The following is a 17,897-nucleotide window of genomic DNA, read 5'->3' on the forward strand; positions in this document are numbered from 1 at the left end:
AGCCCACTTTAGTCTCACAAGTCCTATTTAGGCCACATGTGAAGTGTACAGCCCCTCCAGATCCCATAAATGACATTCATATGTGGGCCTAACATGGAACCTGCGGACAAATCCTTCTGGGCCACATGTTGGCATGTTAAATATTCAACATGTAAAGGGATGTACCTAATAACCATTATTAGTTTTCACTTTGGTTGTAATTTCCCCAGACATTCCCTTGTATTTAAAAAAGTGCAAAGTACAGAACTTGCTTAATGTGCCAAACTACTAGACTTTTGCAAAAACTGATAATTATAGTGAAAACTAGATATTACCAAAAATCATGCAATCGACTTTCTTTGATAAACAGAAGTACACAATTCAAAAAACATTTTTATTTAGTTTGAAGATTTATTTTTTCTCCACCTCCCACCTGACAAATATACAGAGTACATGTACTTTACAAATGATAGTCACTCTGAAAGGGGACCCTTTCTGGAAACAGAGATGCTGTATAACCAGTCCTTTCAATTAAACAGTTCATCCTTCACCAACCACCACCTTCAGAATTCCCTAAAATTACAAAAGGCATTATAATTCAGTTGTAGAATGGAGATGATGGCAGGAACCAGTTAAAATAATTTGTGTGGTATGGCACAACAATATTTTATAAACAGGACATTTGTGGAGGTCAAGGAGTTACAGAGTCTCAGCAGTGAGATAGAAGAGGAGCTGAGAAGCTAAAATAAATGCTGAACATTATTATTTATTAGTTCTAGCATTCTTTAAGGACAGTGTGTAAGATTTGGTTAGACTCCCAACACAATAATAGGAAAGTTGTAAATATGAACATGTATTAATATTATGGATCACTACTTTATTTGCACAGAAAATTAATTTGTAACAGGTTCCTAAGGCAGTATTAGAAAAGAAGTCATGTGCTTTTAATTGAGAATGGGATCTTAAGAAATGGAATGGTGAATGTTTTTTTTTTTTTTAGAGTCAACCAAACAAAAATGATTGAGGGTTTTGTTGTATATTGTAGATTTTTAGGCTGTTACCTCAATATAAGGTAATTCAGCACCATACAATAAGAAGCTTGTATATGGCACTATCCCACTGCTAGGTACATAAATACACTACTATTTTCAACTCAGTGTTACTCTACTGCATTTTGTCTTGCTTTTTCTTTAGGCAACTTTGGCACCAGGTATCTAAATTTGGGTATTTATTACTTGCTCGCTCGTGGTTCGAAGCAATTCGATTAGTGACTAAAATGTAATGTGTTAACCTTGCATTTCACACTATGTCCAGAAAGAATCGTCACTCTGCAGAGTGCTAAAGGCCACAAACCGAGAACCTGGAACCCAACCCCTTCACCAGCCTCTGTTGTTACTGTGTTGTCGTTCTGAGCTGCATCAGCTACATTTCGACAAGGGGTGGAGTTGAGGCAGTGGAAAAAATGAACCGGGTACCAGGTTTTAAGAAGCAAGTAGAGTCAAGCAGAGTTGAGTAGTGTATGATGGTACCATGTTGTGGAAAAGCGCCAATAATGTATGCTGGTGTTCACATATGAAAGATGAAAAATATGATAAACAAATGTGGCGATACTTAGTGTGATTCTATGATTTGGTTCAGCAGCAGCATGTTCACCCTCTGATGTCTGTATAGTGAAATAGCTCTCTCACACGAGGGCTGAATACAGGCACTGTTGTGTCCTGGAAACACTCCAGTACAGTTCATTCATATGCAAGTACAGTGAGCATTTTTTTCAGGGGGAGGAGAGAATTTAAATACTAAAAAAACAAGGCCAGAATTACATGGAAGGTAAGAAATCCTTTAGAAATTCTTTCAGGTTTCTGACACAAGTCAAGTCACCGTGTTTCAAGTAACTTGAAGTTAACAAATTCATGCGCTCTTCCAGTGGACTCAGTTTTTAAACATGCCCTTTTGTATAACAATTAAAATTGCACAAAGGTATATCTATATATATGCATATGAATGACTTTTAGGCCACAGGGAATATCCAAGTCCCTAGAAAACAAAATCCGCTTGTCCTCAACGCCAGTCCAAGCTGTCCCTTTCAGCACTGAAGAAAACGGTTCCTAAGTGTCATTATCTATCCTGTGAGCTGGAATGCAGAAGAAAAAGAAAAGAAAAACATCAGCTATGTATCTTTAGATTAGTATTGTGATTCAAACCACAAACAACAAACAGAAAAAGACTAGCAGTAGACATACATTGTTTTGGTATCCTGAGTGCTTCTGTGTCACCAGATAGGACCTGATGCATGACGCCTCTGAACTGATACAGCACCTTTAGGCTCTTCTCCTCACCCACACATGGGTCGTAGAAGCCTGGTAAGCCAGCCTGAGATTATGTGGAAAACAGAAGCAGAATTTTAATATTTGGGTTTGATATTTTCTACTCAAAAAATGTTATACATGAATACAAGCAATATAATTAGAGCTGGGGGTGGAACAATACACAGAAATCATGGTTCTGTTCTTATAGCATACTGGACATTACAGTTCGGTACAACAGTAACACAAATGACGAAAATGCCAAAGCTAAACCAGCTGGAGCTAAGCTTAACATGACATGTTGCTAAACTTCCACATTAAACACAGTGCTCCTGTCAACTTGTCAACATGTGTAATATGTACCTTTGTTTTTTCCCTTTGTTTTGAGGAATATTAATAGGAAAAAAGATTTTTATTTTATTTAGTCTACTAAAATATTTTATGTATTATTATGTCGATTGTTACAGTAAAGCTCTGTGTTCATAAATGGATAAAATTTATGAACAGAATTTCATCCATATTTGAATTCATTATCAGACATGGCCACCTCTCTCCTACTAGCAGACTGAGACTCATTTGATGTGCATAACACTAAAGTTGACCTGTATATATCAGTGTCTGCACTGTAGTATTTTTTTTGTCACTGCTTCTTCAGAATTTTATGAACTGTTTATAATTGCAATTACAAAGCTTGACAGGAGTTTTGTTTTATGTAAAACGATGGATACAGCAAGTAGAGACTGAGGAAGGTACTTCATGATTTTGAGACAGAGGTTCAGCTCTGTCCAAGTCTTGTTAAATACTTCATGTGCTAAAGACTTGAAATTCACATAAAAGAAACTAACGCAACCAGTCTTTCAGTAAACAAACTATTGCCAGGGCTAAGTTAGCTTAGCTTAGATAACAGCACTAGCTATCTTAGGCATGTATAGCACATACCAAAAATAATTACTATACCTGTAGGCTACATATCTAATATTTTTTTATTGTAACCATGATGTCAATTATTTACTGAGGCATGACATTATGTTACCTTTGAGGCCTCTGTGAGAATGAGTTTGGAGTCCTTCACCAGGCACTGAAGAGGTACGGTCACATCTATGACTCTCGCCCTTTCATGCCTCCTACTGTTGTCGGTCACAAACTTCCCATACCAGGCATTGAGTATGATAAGGCCTGATAACGTAAGACAAATTAAAAGTAATTTGTTAATGAAGAATATTACATTAACCCCCATACCCCCCACACCACCCCCCACCCCTTTGTAACTGTAATAGCAGGTTCAGGACTACTTCTTCCAATACTTTTGTCCTGTGTGTGGAAATAGCTCTCTTACCCATTTTAGACTCCTCAGCTTCAATGATTCTTCGCACAGATTCTTGCATCAGCAGAACCTACAGAAAGACAGGACACATACAAAATAAGGCCTACCACAAAGGCACACATTATTTACTCAAACAGTGCAGCAATTAAGACTGCATTCTTCCTGTGTAAAAACTGCAACATTGCACATCAATGACTGTACAAAACATGGATACTGTGGTTCCTTTCTCATTCATTCTACAGAAATTAAGCCAAAAATGTCTGCCATGTTGTCAAATGTGCAACCAGACTCCAGACAAGCCAGACTCCCCTACTCATTTAGAAGCCCCATCCCCCTTTACACATAACAAGTGTCTCAGACCCCCCCCCCCCCAGAGACAAAGCATTTCCCCTCACCCCCTACTGGATTCACAGTTCATCCAGCAAGTATAAATCAGGGTTATACATGTTTTAACCAATACATTTTCAGGATTTGTTTCATGACTTTTTCATGCTTTCAAGGCAAATTTTCATGACCATACAACATCAGTGCAGACATGGACAATAAAACCGAAAATCAACTATAAAAAAAAAACTATAGTCAAATGTATTATAACAGGCCTAAAATAAACCTGATAAAAATGTTGACACACAATCTTTAATAATAAAATGTGTGTCAGATCCTGAGAGCTCTATTGTGTAGGGCTAAATTACTGAATTAACTCAGAGCTGATGTATTTGTAGCTCAAAATAGATTTCCCAATCGATAAACTGAAACATAAAGGTTTTTCATAACCATACGAACCCTGATAAATATTTCAATAGAACCATTATAGTATGACTGACTAGCTTATTGTCGGACAGGTCAACTACAGCTACTATTATTTCATGTAATAGATACTCTGTTCCAGCCAAGGCTGCCAATCACTTCATTCTACGTATAACCCCACCTTCTTATAATTTAAATAAATAATACTATTTGAAAAGCTGACTTATAGTTATAAATAATAATAATATCATTATTATTATTATTATTATTATTATTATTATTATTATTATTATTATTATTAAGAGAGCTCTCAGGTTTTTCAGTCTGCACATGAATGAAATCAGATATGGTACCAGAAAAAAGTGAGCAGCATTTAACACATAAAATAGAGACTAAACTATTTCAGAGCTATGCTGAAACTGAAGGATTCAAATAATCTTCATCTTTCAGTCGATGTATGTTCATACTGTGGATCAAAACTGCGGCTTTACATAATGTTAACGTTGCATATTATTCTATAAGTCATTGGCTGTATGCAAAGCAAAAATCTGATTACTCTCTGACGTATTGTGAAAATTTCTTTGAATTTTGTTATATAATATTTTAACCATACTGCTCAGATCTAATCAGCAGAGATCTGTGGACTCACAGCAGATTCTGCCTCCTGCTTCTTCTTGGCGATGTCAGACGCGGCGCTCTCCCGATGTTTCTCCAGGTCCCTAAAGAGAGGGAGCAATCAAACGCAAATGTAATTCACAACCAACCATAACAAAATAAAATTATACTAAGCTACCTTCTGCATTAGTATGTTTATTTAAATAAGCACCACTTATTTTCAGCACTTCCTACACTTAAACATTCTCAGCAAAGCACAAACATATAAAAAACTAAAGCAAATAAGTCTAAGAGAAGACTAAATGTGTAGTTATAACAAGGTCAAATTACAAGGTCAGTGTTGAAATTTGTGAAATTAAAGACAGTCGGGTTTGAATGTCAAAGCAGAATTGTGATTCAAGAACACATTGCTGATTATGTGTAGAAATTTAAGAGACTGGCTCTCTCTCTTTTTTTTTTTTCTCAAAAACACACACAATTAATTAAGCTTCCACTTAGATATTCAGTTCTAGTACTTTGGAAACAACCCTTAACCACTTCTCATTACTTCCAAGGTCTTATATTGTTCTCAAACTCTCAATTCTAAGTGTGTGAGGGCACTGAAAGACTTACTGCTCCTTCTGGGCGCGCACGTACGGCTTGATAACAAGCCTCTGGATGGCCAAGTAAAAAACAAGAGGTCCAACAGTGGCGTAGAACACTGCGCTGGGGAGGAGCTGGTCTGTCAAGTGTATCGGAAAGAAGTACGTCTGGCTGGCCCTGTTCAGCCTAAAGCATACAAATAATTACAACACAATTAAAAAAAATGATTATGTAAAGAATATTATTAATGTCTATATATAATCAGATCATGTTTCGTACTTGATTTTGAGAGAGACTCCTTGCGGTACTCCAACACTGACAGTAGCACCAAGAACGCTGTGTCGACTGATCTTAGTCTCAGCACCATACTCCACCACTGTGCCAAAAAACCCTGATCTGCAGAGAAAATAGACACAGTCACGTGAAAAACAGGCTCAAAGTTGGAATCTAAAATTAAAGCATAAAAAGGATCATGATATCAATACAGTTATAATCAATAACATCCAGAAACAAACATTATAAGATACATACTTTACAGAACCCTTGATCTTGGTTTGATCGTCGTCTTGGAATTTGTACTGGTAGCTCATCATAATAAATGTGTGTGGGATTCCGAGCTGTGCAATTGAAATAACAAAAAAAAAAAAAAAAAAAAAAAAAAGATTACACAAATTTCAATATCAATATGTAGAATTTATACCTTAAAACAGCAGCTTGAAGACATAGAATAGTAAGAAAAGCAATGTCGTAATTGCTACTCCAAGCTCAGTACGCTGCTAACTACAGTATGTATCTCTGGTAAGTGGGTTGGATGATGCATGCAAGGAATGCGTAACCAGAAATATATTCGGGTATATTTGATAACATTACAAAACCATGTTAGTCCAAACACTTCTTTCACTTTCAGTAACAGTTCTGCATGTCTCAGCTTGTCCAGAAAAACACGTCTTCTAGTTATGACACAAATGGGTTGCTTTAAGACCAGGAAAACAGTTTAGTTTCATTAACCGTGTCAATTGCCATACAGTTTGTGAAAACTGTGTTTTGGACTGCTGTGTAGGGGTGTAACGAGATCTCGTGGCACGCAAGATTAAAACGTGACTATATTTCTCGCCAAGGTTAAACCTTAAAAACAGTTTAGTGTGGACTTTTTAAGAGGGATCTGGCAACCCAGTAGCGATAGCAGCGAGTGTGGTGGCTGAGCAGTGAGAGCAGCTCCCAGCACAAGTGAAAAATTCGGGCATTTGTATAGAAGATGCTTCTGCTATTTTAAGTTGTATGTCTGGCTGCATTCTAGCTTTTCAGTGGAAACAATAAACAGTAACAGAGTGACCAACAAGACACAAAACATATGTAAATACTGTAAGTAAATCCTACACGTGACTGTTTTATAGGCAGCTGTACAAATCCCTTAGCTCTGTACCGTATTTAAAAAAAAATTCTGTCTCTTATATACAGAAATGTTCTTATTTCTATTTCTTATAGAATCAATGTGTGAGAGAAACCAGTCTGTTAAGTTTGCGTTATATGATTTTTTCAAATAAAACTAGTTTTCAAGCCATTTTTCATTTTTGACGTTTTCTTTAAAATTTTATTTTTAAATCTTGTTTCGTGTCGTTTTTGTGAACCCAGTATCGTGTCTCGTCTCGTGATATTAGTGTCTCGTCACACCCCTACTGCTGTATGCCACAGTGTTTGTTGTATTGTCTTACATATTTAGCCATATTCTGCACACCCAGCACTATAAGTCAAAGCATGTCAGTCAAAGTTCATTGTGCTGAGGGAAATGAAAATGAATAGACCTGCGTTTCCCCACATTATACCAGAGCAGTGACTTTTGTTTGATAAATAACAGTTAAGTATATCTAGGTGAAAAATTAAAGGAAAATTATTATTTACATACCCTAGGCACACTTTAACATTTAAGCAACAATTAGTAAGCTCATACTGCATAACATCCAACAAAAACAAAATCATCAGGAAAAACATGACATTAAAAACTCTACAACTTAACAGAGCACATTATCGTCCTTCAACAAGAATATAGAGAAGCAGCAGCAGGAATTATTATTATTGGCAGTCAGCAAGAACAGAACTGAACAGTCCGCAAGCACAAAAAAGAAATCTGAGAATTTGTGCATGATCTCAAAGGAGAAGAGAAGAAAGGTCGTATAGGAGAAGAGAAGTGTCAGGGAGGGCACGTGGTAGAAAAGAGCATAAGTAAAAATGCTTGGTGAATTTGGGTGAGCTCATATATTTTGCATTTGGACTCATGAAACATGTGAGTGCTGCCCAAAAATGAACAAAAACAAATAACAGTTCCTCATAAAGGCCTCCCTCTCAAACAGCTACAATTTTATGTACATTTATCACAGTTGTCTGAAAGTTTCCTCTGTTATTAACATTACGTTACTGACCTGAACAGCAAAAGTGAAGTGGCTGCTCTTTGTGTCTCGGACGATGCTGGTGTTCATGGAGGACTGAGTGCCCCAGCGCCACTGCAGGTACCCCATTGTGTTCTTATCCAGGTGGCGGGCGAGCATGGTGGAGACTCCTGGACGCACACCACGCGATGAAAACTGCAACCCGCACTGAGCCGTCATGAAGCTGCAGGATACACAGAGTTCACAATGTACATCAGCAAACCGTGACAGACATCTATACACACATACTTAGAACATAAGGGCATAACAGTGACTTCTTTGACTTTTTGTTACTATAGAGGTATAGATTAACAGTAAATACAGCAGAAGCATAACTAAACAAGTAAGTAATCAGCTGAGAAACATTGTGTCCAGGGTCAAGATTTTTATTTTAAAAAGTTAAAAATACATTTAATTATGCAATCATGTAGGCCTGTCACAATATAAATAAATATATTACTGATTTATTGTACAATATACGACATTATATTGAGTGTTAAATAATTACAAGAGTCCTAATTATTTCTGTGACAATGTATTTATTTCTCATGTATTTAGAATCACGTTATCGACCTATCGTACAGTATTTGGACTATTGTGTTTACTTAGCAAGAAGAGACCATTAACACAAACGAAAAGTATGTGGACAGTCTTTTTTTTTAGTGAAGAAATTAAAATATTTTTAGAATCCAATTTCAATGTCTGAATATTCTTAATATTTAAACATTTATTGCTATTTTAATGTAATGTGTAATTGCATTAATAGGATATTGTATTATTACATATGTTGACACTAATTTATAAATACCAGTGCCATGAAACAGTCCTAAGATGGAAATAATACTGTTTATCGTCATAATATATGGAAACAATATATTGTCCCAAAAAAACAATTATTGGGACAGGTCTTTTATTATGTTTGTTAATGTACTAGCTTAACAAACACCTCTATTAGCTTAAGAACATAAAACTTTGCCCAAAAAGCACCAAAAAACTCAAAGATTTCTGAAGCTGTATGATGGGAGAACCAAGAACAGGCCTTGCCAAAGCAAGGTTACATCCCTTCTGCATGAATTTATCTCCAGATTAGCTTTGACATCTGCATTACTCACCAGCGGGCTGTCAGGTTGCGGAATATCTTCAAGCCAAAAAGAGGACCATGCGTGTCTCCTGCTCCTAACTCAATCTGCAGACAGCAAAGTGGTTTATTTAGTCTCTATTGTCATTCAGGCTGAATGTGTTTAAAAGAGTAAATCACAGTCCGCACCTCTCCCCAGCCTTTCGCTGAGGTCACTCGCCGCAGAGCCAGGTTAATGTTTCCACCGCCGTTGCCATTGTGTGTAGAGAGAGAGCCTGAGAGAATGGCCGTGTCTGATGTTGTCAGAGGTGCCTGAAAAGAATACCACCCCAAAATAAACACACACATATTAGCCTGGCACAGAACGCAGTTTAAAAAGCAGACCTACTTCTGATAGCCTAAAGGTCTCCATCTTATTTAGCAAAGGAAAGGCTTCAAAATTAAAAGCTAGGTCTGTCTCAAAAATTCTTTTTAATCTTTTTCGAAAAAATATTATTGCCATTGTTGCCAACACGATATTTTACCACCAAGATTAAGGTTAATGATACAGTTATAATATAATGATGCAGTTATACCCTTTTAAAGAACTTTCAGAAAAACATCTGACATTAGCATTGCTAAATAACATTACTTAAATAAAAAGAAATATATAAGAAAATACTGTTTCAAAAAAATACCTTGTCCATGTTATAAACCGAATGGGCTATATTGAGTACTTTTGATAATGTTTGATAATGTCAATAACGTAATAATCGTAACAAGAATAGGCAAATTTTCATAACATGGCTTTTTACAATTTTTATACAAAAATGATGACCATATTATTGTGTATGATACAATTTAGCACATCCCCAACCAACACTGATGCACTAAACAAAACAAAAAATAAATCACATACCTCTATAGACTGAGATATATGCATCCTGTTGATCTCAATGTGGGGCAAGCCACTACCCGAGATCTCCTCGTAATCTTCCTCATATCGATCAAAAAGATCTGTGGCATCTACACCCACACTGATCGTCCCCTGTCAAAAGAAATGATAATCACACGTAAGTTCTTATTCAACCAAAGAGTAATCTAAAGCTAGAACTCAATATAACATCAAGCAAACAAACCTTGGGGTTGGTCCTCTGTTGCAGTCTCCGCTCCTCCCGCTCTCTCTGAAGGCGCTCAAACTCTTCCCGGATCTCACCCGCCGTTCTCTTTCTCTCCACTACCTGTGTTTCAGTTCAAGCACAATATGGGTGACTAAAAATGGCATATAATATAACATTTTACATATAGCAATAAATAATAATCACTCTGACACTATTTTCACCTGGTCATTTTATGCATCGAGTATCAGGATTACACCTGGATGCACATTATAGTGTAAAGGCACCCAAACACTTACACCTTTAAATAAATCTGACTGTTGGTCTGTGAGTTGGTCTGAGACAGATACAAATCCTGATCTGAGATACATTTAAACAGATACAAATATGATCTCTAAAACCACTAGAAGGTGGTCAGTAATGCATTTTACACAGATACAAATCTGATCGCTTACATCACTTTAGGACATGGTCCGAGACGCATATAATACAGACACAAATCAGATTTCTTAAACAACTGGCTCCATCTCTTTCAGACACATTCGAAAACCCATTCAGTGCAACCATAATTCCTCCCCGTGCAGTATCTAGGCATGCGATCCTTTTTACGCAAGGAGGATTACGATGGAGGGTTTTGGCAATAAAATTGAGAATTTCAAGACAGCAACTATCTATAATGGATGCAACCATCTATAACTGGAAGCATATTTGTACATTCCGTACCACATGGCAATTGACTTTCAATCTTCAAATTGGAAAATAAACGTGGTTTCAATCTCATTAGAATACAGTTCAGATACTAGTCATACAAACTAACCATGTGTAAATGGGGTCTCAATGCAGTCAAAGCTTTCAGGTATTTAAAGAACTTCAGAATCATGACTTACCTCCCATCCTTCTACATCCAGCCCTCTCTTCCCATATATGTCATAGATAGCCCTGGACTGTGGATCACTTAGAACTAGAAAAGCAGAAAATAATAAACAATATTAAATAATAATAATAATAATAATAATAATAATAATAATAATAATAATAAATAAATAATGTCAGTATTTATTGGGGAGAAAAGTATCAAATACAATCCACAGGGAAACTGCCAAAATAATGTCACTATAACTCTGGTAAAAACAAAACTCCTGCACGGTTTGTTTGGGGATTATGAAGACTCTCACCTTCGTATGCCTGGTGCACCAAGTTAAAAAGCTGCTCTGCCTGTCTCTTCAGCTCAGGATCTCTGTGTTTATCAGGGTGGTAGAGCATGCAAAGGCGGCGGTACGATGCCTTGAGTTCCTCTTGTGTGGCCTGAGGGGAGAGGAAAGATAGGACTTGTTTAAAAAACCTAAATCCAGGCTATTTTGTGCATGCAGAAGAGGACAGTAGCTACTTAAACTTTGTTGCATTGCATTTAGCTTAGTGTATATAAGTAGTTTTTTTTTATTTCTTTTTTAATTGTTTTTTTACAGGTGACTAGACTTAGCTTATATGCCTTAAAGCAACATTAAATACATTTTATCCCTTATAAGGGTGACTTTTAAATAATTGTGATGCTCCGCATTTTTTAATAAGAAGCATGGCATTTCAAATCAGTCCCATTCCAGACTCGGAATGTAAATAGTAGAGGTGGAGAATATATAAAAATCTTATCACCAATAAGCATATAAAGGATATCACCAGTACTTAAAGAACATTGACCGCAGTACATTTTCATTACAGAGAGTGTAAAAACCCTGTAAAATTGGATCAAATTGGATCACCATGGGATCACAAGCAAATGACATGGCTCTCCAAACCATCACTGATTGTGGAAACTTCACACTAGACCTCAAGCAGCTTGTACTGTGTGTCTCTCCACTCTTCCTCCAGACTCTGCTCCCTTGATTTACAAACAAAATGCGAAATTTACTGATGATCAGTGATGGTTTGGAGAGACATGTCATCTGCTGGTGTTGGTCCACTGTGTTATATCAAGTCCTGGAAAACTCTTATAGCACTTCATGCTTTTCTCTGCTGACAACTTTTATGGAGATGTGGATTTTTCATTTTCCAGCAGGACTTGGTCCATTGCCCACACTGCCAAAAGTACCAGTTGGTCTTATATAATATTTTAATTTTAAGAGACACTGATTTTTGGGGTTTCACTGGCTATAAGCCACAATTAATCAACAATAAAAGAAATAAATGCTTACACTATATCACTATGTGTGTAATACATCTAATAACTTACTTGTGTTTTAAATATTGGACTGAATCACTGAAGTAAAGTAACTTTTCAATTCTATTCTATATTTGGAGCTGCACAAGTAAATTAGTTTAACCAGACTGAGCTGGCTAAGCGGTTTTTGTGCAACAATGGAGCCATAATCGTTCCTTTGTTTTGCATAGCATGTCCTAAGTAAAGTCAAATCGAAAGTTAGCGTTGGTTAACTTAAGTGTCAGAGGCACTAGTTAACTTTCATTTTGTGACAACTGTGTTTAATTTATTCAGACGTCTCCAGCAAGCTTTAAACAGCTGAAATGATAATTAATCTACTGAACTAGCTACTGACCTGTTACAAAAGTACTAGAAAGCTAGCTAGCTTGACTAAGCTACTTGTTGGTTAGCTAATCTATGGTTTTTATCGGTTTACTAGCTAACTAGGTAGCTATTAATGCAGTTGCACATTGATGATAACGTTATGTCTGAGGTCAAACATCTCCTTAAATGTGTTAAACTCAAAATCTGAGTTTAAATAAGTGTTTATTAAGAGCAGACAGTAGCTACAGCAATATGACTGGCTTCTCTCCTGTAGTGGCCAATGATAAGGAAGGGTCACACTGCTGAGCTAACTAACTAGCTAGCTGTAGTTATCTGCCTCCAGTCTGATCCGCTCCACAGGTCTAATACTGATCTCTGAGCTCTTCTCCCGCACAAATCCGCCCCGACTCCCGCTCTACACACTCCCACACACCGCACGCACAGCCCATACCTCTCTCCGCACGTTCAACAGCGAGTAATAATCATCATTGTCGATTTCATCCTCCTCCAAGGCCGCCGCCATGTTTACAACCTTTCATCCCCGCCCAGCGCTTCCCCTCTCCGGGCTGAGCCGCCTGCCGCCACCACGCGGTTTTAGCCCAGCGCGGAGGATTAGCGCCCCTACCGGACTCGGAGGATCAGCCACAGCCTCAGCCTGTCTCCAGCGGTCTGTATCTGAAACCCATAAAATGCTGACTTGATGACTTGCTGCCTACGATATCTCACTCAGGAGGGTAGTGATGAAGGTATAACTCAATCAAAAATATTGATGTGTTTTTGTGTATGTTTTTATGATTTTTTTTACGTAGTAACTTTAATATTGAAAACATTAAAGCTGTACAGCAGGGGTCTCCAGTCCAGAGGGTTGTTGAACCCAATTGCAGAACAGTTGAATTTAAAGCAGGTAAACAAAAAATAAAAAAGGAATAAATAACTATAAAAATAAATAAATAAATACACCGCTCCTCTTGCGGGATCGAATTGTATCATAAGGGTCGTGGTCCAATACACTACCGCTGCCCCGACTAGTGATTTGTGACACTGCCGGGGAAAAAACTCCCTTATAAGGAGATCGGGAGAACAGGCAGAAACTAAAATCACGCTGAGCAGGACAGATTATTTATTTATATATTTATTTATCGATCATCATAGTTCAAACAACCTCACAGGCCAGATGTTTCATGCTTGCGGGCCACATCTGGCCCTCGGGCCGCCTATTGCCGACCCCCGCTATACAGAACACGTAAAGTTATTTTGCAAATAAAAAGTGTTAAACAAACCAGAATATGTTTTATATTTTAGACTCTTCTTAGTACCACATTTATCTTTGAGGACAGATCTGCACACTCTTGGTATTTTAATCTCGTGTTTTTATGAGGTAGAGTCACCTGGAATAGTTTTCTCAGCGTCTTGAAGGAGTTTCTGGAGGTGCTAAACAATCCTTGCTGCTTTTTCTTTACGATGTGAAGCTTCAGTTCATCCCAAATCACCATCTTAGTTGATCAGGTTTAGATCAGGGAGGCAAAACAAACACTTTTTTGTTAACTATGCAATTCCATATGTGTCCCTTAATTGTTTTCATGTATTTTTCTATATGTAGAAAATTAATTAAATAAAAAAATAAAGAAAAACAATGAATGAGAAGATTTGTCCTGATACTACCATGTTCTGACACTGCCAATATGAAGAAGGTGACTGTGCAATTAATTTGGATAGTGGAGTATAAAAGTGTTCAGAATAGCTGGAGGAGAAGCACATAGCACAGTTTACAGAATATCCCGATTAAATTTTGTTGCCCCTAAGTCCCAGTCATTTGATTTTATTTACTTTTTGCTGCAGTGCTGTTGGCCAATCAAAGGCAATTTATTTGCATATTTGAATAATTATGAGGAAATCCTATCGTTCCCCTACCACTCCTCCAAAGGACTGAAGTAACATTATACAGATTACCAAAGCCGTTTTTTCCCCCAAAAAACCGGCTCAAATGGCATTAATTCATACTAGAGACCACAACTAGTCATTTTAAAATGAATGAAACAACGATGGGATGAGACCTTTAAGGCAGCACCTGCGCAGGCTGTGGCTCTACCTGTAAGTAGCTGCTATTTAGCTAGTTTTCCTACAGAAAAAAACAAACCTTTTATTAGTTTTCTTAGACACAAACAAACAAACAAACCAACCTTCAGTAAATGTACCATTTCACCTTAAATGCTGCTGGCTTCAGGCTGAAGTAATGGCGCTACGTTTTAGTATCTGCTATTTAGTTTTCTTAGACACAAACAAACCTTCAGTTAATCCCTCACACGAAGGTTTTACATTGTTTGAATTTACCATTCCACCTTAAATGCTGCTGTCTTCAGGCTGAAGTAATGGCACTACGTTTTAGTAGCTGCTATTTAGTTTTCTTAGACACAAACAAACAAACAAACCTTCAGTAAATCACACACGAATATTATACATTGTTTAACTTTACCATTCCACCTTAAATGCTGCTGGCTTTATCCTGAAGTTATGACACTACGTTTTAGAAGCTGCTATTTAATTTTCTTTGACACAAACAATCAAACAAGCCTTCAGAAAATCACACACGAATATTATACATTGTTTAAATTTACAGTTCCACCTTAAATTCTGCTGGTTTCAGGCTGAAGTAATGGCACTACGTTTTGGTAGCTGTTATTTAGTTTTCTTAGACACAAACAAACAAACAAACCTTTAGTAAATCACTCAAGAATATTTTACATTCTTTGAATTTACCATTCCACCTTAAATGCTGATGGCTTCAGGCTGAAGTAATAACACTACGTTTTAGTAGCTGCAATTTAGTTTTCTTAAACACAAACAAACAAACAAACCTTTAGCAAATCACATACACAAAGATTTTACATTGTTTAAATTTACCATTCCACCTTAAATGTTGCTGTGCTCCAGGCTGAAGTAATGGCACTATGCAGTGCTTTTATGGGATTTAAACTTAACATCATCAGCTTTTAAGGTGGAACATCCTATATCACTGTTATTATTTATATTGTTTTATTATGTTACTATTGTAACCTGTATTCAGGTGTAAAACCACGTTTTGTGTATGCTAGTTGGTTACCGTCTATTTTATACAAATATTTTAAACAAAACCTTCATATCAAATTTGAACACTTTGAAATTTTGAAAATTGTGTTTACTGTGTGTAAGATTTTTAAGACCCCTCAGGGGATGGATTTAAGACTTTTTAAGACATGGAATAAAGCCTTATTTTTAAATAAATTATTTTTTAAGACTTTTTTAGAGATCTGCAGCTACCCTCTAAAATATTTATGCAGTAAATCAATACACTGACGTATAACCTCGAAAATTCGTTTTTTGTTTTTATAGAGTATGAATTTCATTTTCAGGGCAATAAAACTACTGACAGATTTAGATTTTTGGATGACCTATTACTTAATGTTACAGGTATAGGTCTAGGTTGTATATGTTGGCAACCGATAGCATTGTTTGTGTTTTTGTGGGATTGACTAACTGTTGATTTTGCTGTGTAATATATTGTTTATGAATACTGTAAAGGGTATTGTGTGGTATGTGTTACATTATCTTGTGTAATGGATTTATTACACTGCACGACACTGTAACTACAGTTCACTGAAGCGCTTGCATTGTGCTAGTGTCCCTTTATACACTGAAGAAAAACTTGACGCCCTAATTGTCCTTGTATGATTTGCACCATGCTCAAGACCTCTGAAGGTATTCTGTTGTAGACCATTTGGTACCATGAAGCCACTGAGCTTCGACGGCTTACCAATGCCCACAAATCAATGTTATTCCCTTTTTTTTCAGTGGTTGTAAAGTTATTTCTGATGGGTGTCTGTCAATTCACCCATTTTTTAACTTAACTTTTCTTTTTACAGTTATAAAGATTGTTTTTATTACTGTCCTTTTAAGACTAAATATGCAAATGACATCCATTGTAACTAATATCATAATATGGTTGTAGGCTGAATGGGATGTCTCATCTCCCTGTGGATTTTAGCTTAGTTCAGTGATTTTCTGGCTCCAGCACACCAAGCTCCAGTTCTAGAGATTACTCAAGGGTAATCATACGAGGTACTTTTTGTGCATTAGATCAGGACACCAGTGCTTGATAGATGTGGAGTGTGTTCAGCGTGAAAGTGATGAGTCAGAATAACTTTGTATGGATTTATAGTGATTCTTTCATTGGGACAAGTGGATTCAAATAAGATAAAATTGCAATACAGACGTATAATATCCCTGCCTGAGAGATATTATATCTCATAGGTGTGGACAGACTGTACTTGCTGTCAGTCTGATCATGTACTGCACTGACTACTGATGTAGCAGTGATAGCCTGAATACTGAATACACTGTCCATCATGTTTTCATTAATAAATCCTGCCACAGTATATATCAATCATTATTAGAATAGTGTGGCTTTTGGCCTTTAAAACTTTCAGATTTCTTTTTATTATTTTAACTGTTTAATTTTCCTGTCTTTTCATATATATATATATATATATATATATATATTTAATTTTCTACATGTACAGTTTCATGACAATCTGCAAAACATGATAGACAATTTTAGCAAAAACTGGCACTTAATGAAAACGTGGCTGACATATAGTTGCCGACATAATGACTAAATTGTTCATAATGACCTTATATTAACAGGTTTAATTACATATTTCAAAGAAATATAAAGCGAATTAATATTATTCATTGCTGAACATGAAAACAAGAGTCTTTAGTCCCTTGAAAATAAATCCATGTGGAGGTTGTGATATCACTGATGGTTTCTTAGAGAGTTAGGGTTATCCCAAGTGAGTGAATGTTTAAAAAATATATTTTTATTGATTATTTAAGAATGGAAAAGCATAAATAAATAAAAAATAGTAAGAAAAAATATATATTTTAAATATAACATTTTAAATGTGTATATATAAATTGTGTATAACAATTTTATTTAATTCAACTTAGGCAGCACTGTGGATATGGCACGCACTCCTGAGCAAAAGAAACCAATCCAAAACATCGAGCAAAAGACAGGAATATCTCTGGACAGTGACGTATCCCTTTTTAAGGGTAAGTTACAAACTCATTTACGTGCACCTACACTCAAAATATATGCGGTGAACCACAGTTATAACCCTAGATCACAAATGTTAAAATTAGTAACACCATCACTAGTATTGGGTATACACTGTATGACAAATTTTGGAACC

At 36.4% G+C, this 17,897-nt stretch overlaps 1 protein-coding gene across 1 annotated transcript; it reads right to left on the reverse strand.

Moving 5' to 3' along the window:
- Positions 1–1,847: 1,847 nt before the first annotated feature.
- Positions 1,848–13,266, reverse strand: dnajc11a (DnaJ (Hsp40) homolog, subfamily C, member 11a). Its single transcript, XM_007246840.4, has 16 exons — positions 13,118–13,266; positions 11,324–11,453; positions 11,036–11,109; positions 10,170–10,271; positions 9,950–10,078; positions 9,241–9,363; positions 9,086–9,159; positions 7,968–8,157; positions 6,082–6,167; positions 5,830–5,946; positions 5,581–5,736; positions 5,003–5,072; positions 3,619–3,676; positions 3,316–3,458; positions 2,220–2,349; positions 1,848–2,110 (listed from the first exon to the last, which is right to left on the reverse strand). The coding sequence occupies exons 1-16, from the start codon at positions 13,187–13,189 to the stop codon at positions 2,085–2,087; spliced, it is 1,680 nt and encodes a 559-aa protein (XP_007246902.1). The 5' UTR covers positions 13,190–13,266; the 3' UTR covers positions 1,848–2,084.
- Between the last annotated feature and the right edge of the window lie 4,631 nt (positions 13,267–17,897).

The sequence above is a fragment of the Astyanax mexicanus genome, chromosome 13, assembly GCF_023375975.1.
Source record: "Astyanax mexicanus isolate ESR-SI-001 chromosome 13, AstMex3_surface, whole genome shotgun sequence".
Lineage (NCBI taxonomy): Eukaryota > Metazoa > Chordata > Actinopteri > Characiformes > Acestrorhamphidae > Astyanax > Astyanax mexicanus.

Bases quoted from the DNA above. Each gene is read 5' to 3' on its own strand.
- dnajc11a (XM_007246840.4), bottom strand. From the start codon at position 13,189: ATGGCGGCGGCCTTGGAGGAGGATGAAATCGACAATGATGATTATTAC. The intron at 5,737-5,829 runs GTACGAAACATG...TGTATGCTTTAG, and splicing joins GGAGTCTCTCTCAAAATCAA to GCTGAACAGGGCCAGCCAGA. The intron at 3,459-3,618 runs GTAAGAGAGCTA...TTACGTTATCAG, and splicing joins AGCTGAGGAGTCTAAAATGG to GCCTTATCATACTCAATGCC.